The sequence below is a fragment of the Impatiens glandulifera genome, chromosome 5, assembly GCF_907164915.1.
Source record: "Impatiens glandulifera chromosome 5, dImpGla2.1, whole genome shotgun sequence".
Lineage (NCBI taxonomy): Eukaryota > Viridiplantae > Streptophyta > Magnoliopsida > Ericales > Balsaminaceae > Impatiens > Impatiens glandulifera.
Genome location: NC_061866.1, coordinates 11,805,740 through 11,807,928, shown reverse-complemented (window position 1 = coordinate 11,807,928; position 2,189 = coordinate 11,805,740). Strand labels below are relative to the sequence as shown.

The 2,189-nt window shown below is 33.2% G+C and overlaps 1 protein-coding gene across 1 annotated transcript; it reads right to left on the bottom strand.

The window, feature by feature from the left end:
- Positions 1-317: 317 nt before the first annotated feature.
- Positions 318-1,599, bottom strand: LOC124939016 (expansin-A12-like). The gene is made up of 3 exons (XM_047479533.1): positions 1,419-1,599; positions 995-1,304; positions 318-648 (listed from the first exon to the last, which is right to left on the bottom strand). Exons 1-3 carry the CDS (start codon positions 1,597-1,599, stop codon positions 333-335), a joined length of 807 nt encoding a protein of 268 aa, XP_047335489.1. The 3' UTR covers positions 318-332.
- Positions 1,600-2,189: the final 590 nt, after the last annotated feature.

The window sequence follows — 2,189 nt, the reverse complement described above, 5'->3', positions numbered from 1 at the left end:
AAAATACAATAATAAATTAGAGGCAAAGTTTAAGTGCTCATATTTTTTATTTATTTTTATCACAATGGTATATTTTTGTATAATCCAATTCAAATCTCAAGTACAACATATAATTGATCATTGAAATTTGTAAACAAAGCAAATATTGGACAATGAAATATGTCATAAATAAATACTTATTTAAAAAACAAGGTTACAATATCCTCATACATATACCAGATTAAATAAATTCCCCTACCAAATAATTAATATTCAAATTTGATAGTAATAATTAAAAATCTTTGTTTAGTCGATATTTACGACATATACTTATTATTTAAATCAATGTATTTTTAGAAAAACTGGTTTTCGGAAGCATAAGTTTGTCCAAATTTCCAAGAAGAAGGAACAACTTTATCGAACTCAATAGTCTTCCCATCAACCAACGTCAACTTAAACGACAATGCCTGGCTACGAATATCTTGAGGGCTTTGCCAATTCGCACCCCAATTGCGGTGCATGGGAACCCAGGCTGATCTAGCTAAGGAGCTCTTGATCCAAGCGGCCTTGACATCGCCACTCCCACCCACGTTTGAGATCATTACCATATTGAAGTTCGATTGACCCTTTAATGTGAATCGTACACCACCAGATCTCGTGCATGAAACCCTTCAAAATAAACCAAACAGACTTATTTATTAAAAAAAATTATATATATAACACACATTATTACTCGAAATAACAAGATTTTAATCATTTGAAAAAATGCCCGATCATAAGTTCATAACGTGATACATTTGAGTTGTCTCAATTATTTTGACTCAGAACTTTCATACCATTATTTTCTTGAGTTTTCCATCATTTGTTTTTATTTTGTCACGTGTTTTCAATTAAAATCGAATCATCTTATAATTTAATTTTTCCTCTTTATATTTGGAATATACTTTATTAATTTATAACATATTACTTCATAACTAACTTGTCAATAAAAAACAAAAGATTTTGTGGGTGGTACCTTTGGTACATGACGGGAACAATTCCTTCACTTCCTTGACGCGCGATGCGAAGGAATGCAGGAGCGGACATGTCAAAGTGATGGCGAGGCTGATCGCACCATCCTCCATTATTATTAGGAGGGCAAAAGTTGGTGGCTGTAACGGTCACAGAAGCCCCACGAAGGCACCATCTCGGGTCGAGTTTATAGTCGCACGCCACCATGTAACATGCACCGCAAGCCTCTCCGCCTCTAAACAAAGCACCACTCAATGCAGTGGTGTGAACCCCAAATCCAGCATGGACGGAGTTGTCATATCCACAAGCCCCCCCTAGAAGTTAATGAGCAAAAAGAATGATCAACACTTAGAATCCTTCTTCTTTTTTTTATATAACTAATATTTTAATCAAACAAACTAATGTGGTAAAAAAGGATAACTAGTTACCAAGGGTGGCTGGGCTTTGATTGGCACCATAAAAAGTTGCATGAGCATTTATCCAAGCTTGGGCGGTGATCCCATCAAAGTTATAAGAAAAACCAACTAACCAAATCAGTAAAAAATTCATGAACATTCCTTGGCGTGAAATAAGATGATGTTCATCTTCTTGATCAAAGAAAACTGCCATTAATAATGATGATAAGATGTTTTTTTTAATTACTTAGAAAGATGGATAGATAATATGAGATAATGATAATGTTTGCACATATTTATAGTTGTGTGACAGAGAGAAAATAAAATGTATAGTTAGTTAGCCCTAGCAATTAATGAGAAAAAATAACGCGGGTTGATAAGTCGGTGAGTTAAATAAAAGACCGAACATGGTTTTCGCCGGACGCGGTTTTGGCGTTGCCAAAAGTACGGAATAAGTACTAAAGATGTACTAAATTATTAATATATGATACTATTTATGGGTGGACCGTATTGAAGAATATCAAAGCAAAAAAATGGAAATTAATTTATATTATGTTTGTTTGGTTTGGATTTATTGAAATAAATAAATTTAGATTATTTAAAAAATATTTAGTGGTGGTGACTTTGAGTAAATATGTATTTTTTTAATAAATGCTTACAGGTATCTATATATATATATATAATGATGCTTAATTTTTAAAGTGTCCGAATTGCCGGGTCGAGAGTTGTGATTAATTTGGATATATGTGAGAGTAAATGGATACTTGGGTCGGATTGTGGGTTGACCCGCCCATAAACTTAAAA

Coding starts and splice junctions, on each gene's coding strand:
- LOC124939016 (XM_047479533.1), bottom strand. CDS start 1,599: ATGGCAGTTTTCTTTGATCAAGAAGATGAACATCATCTTATTTCACGC. Junction 1,305..1,418: donor TCAAAGCCCAGCCACCCTTG/GTAACTAGTTAT, acceptor ATTAACTTCTAG/GGGGGGCTTGTGGATATGAC. Junction 649..994: donor GTTCCCGTCATGTACCAAAG/GTACCACCCACA, acceptor TTTATTTTGAAG/GGTTTCATGCACGAGATCTG.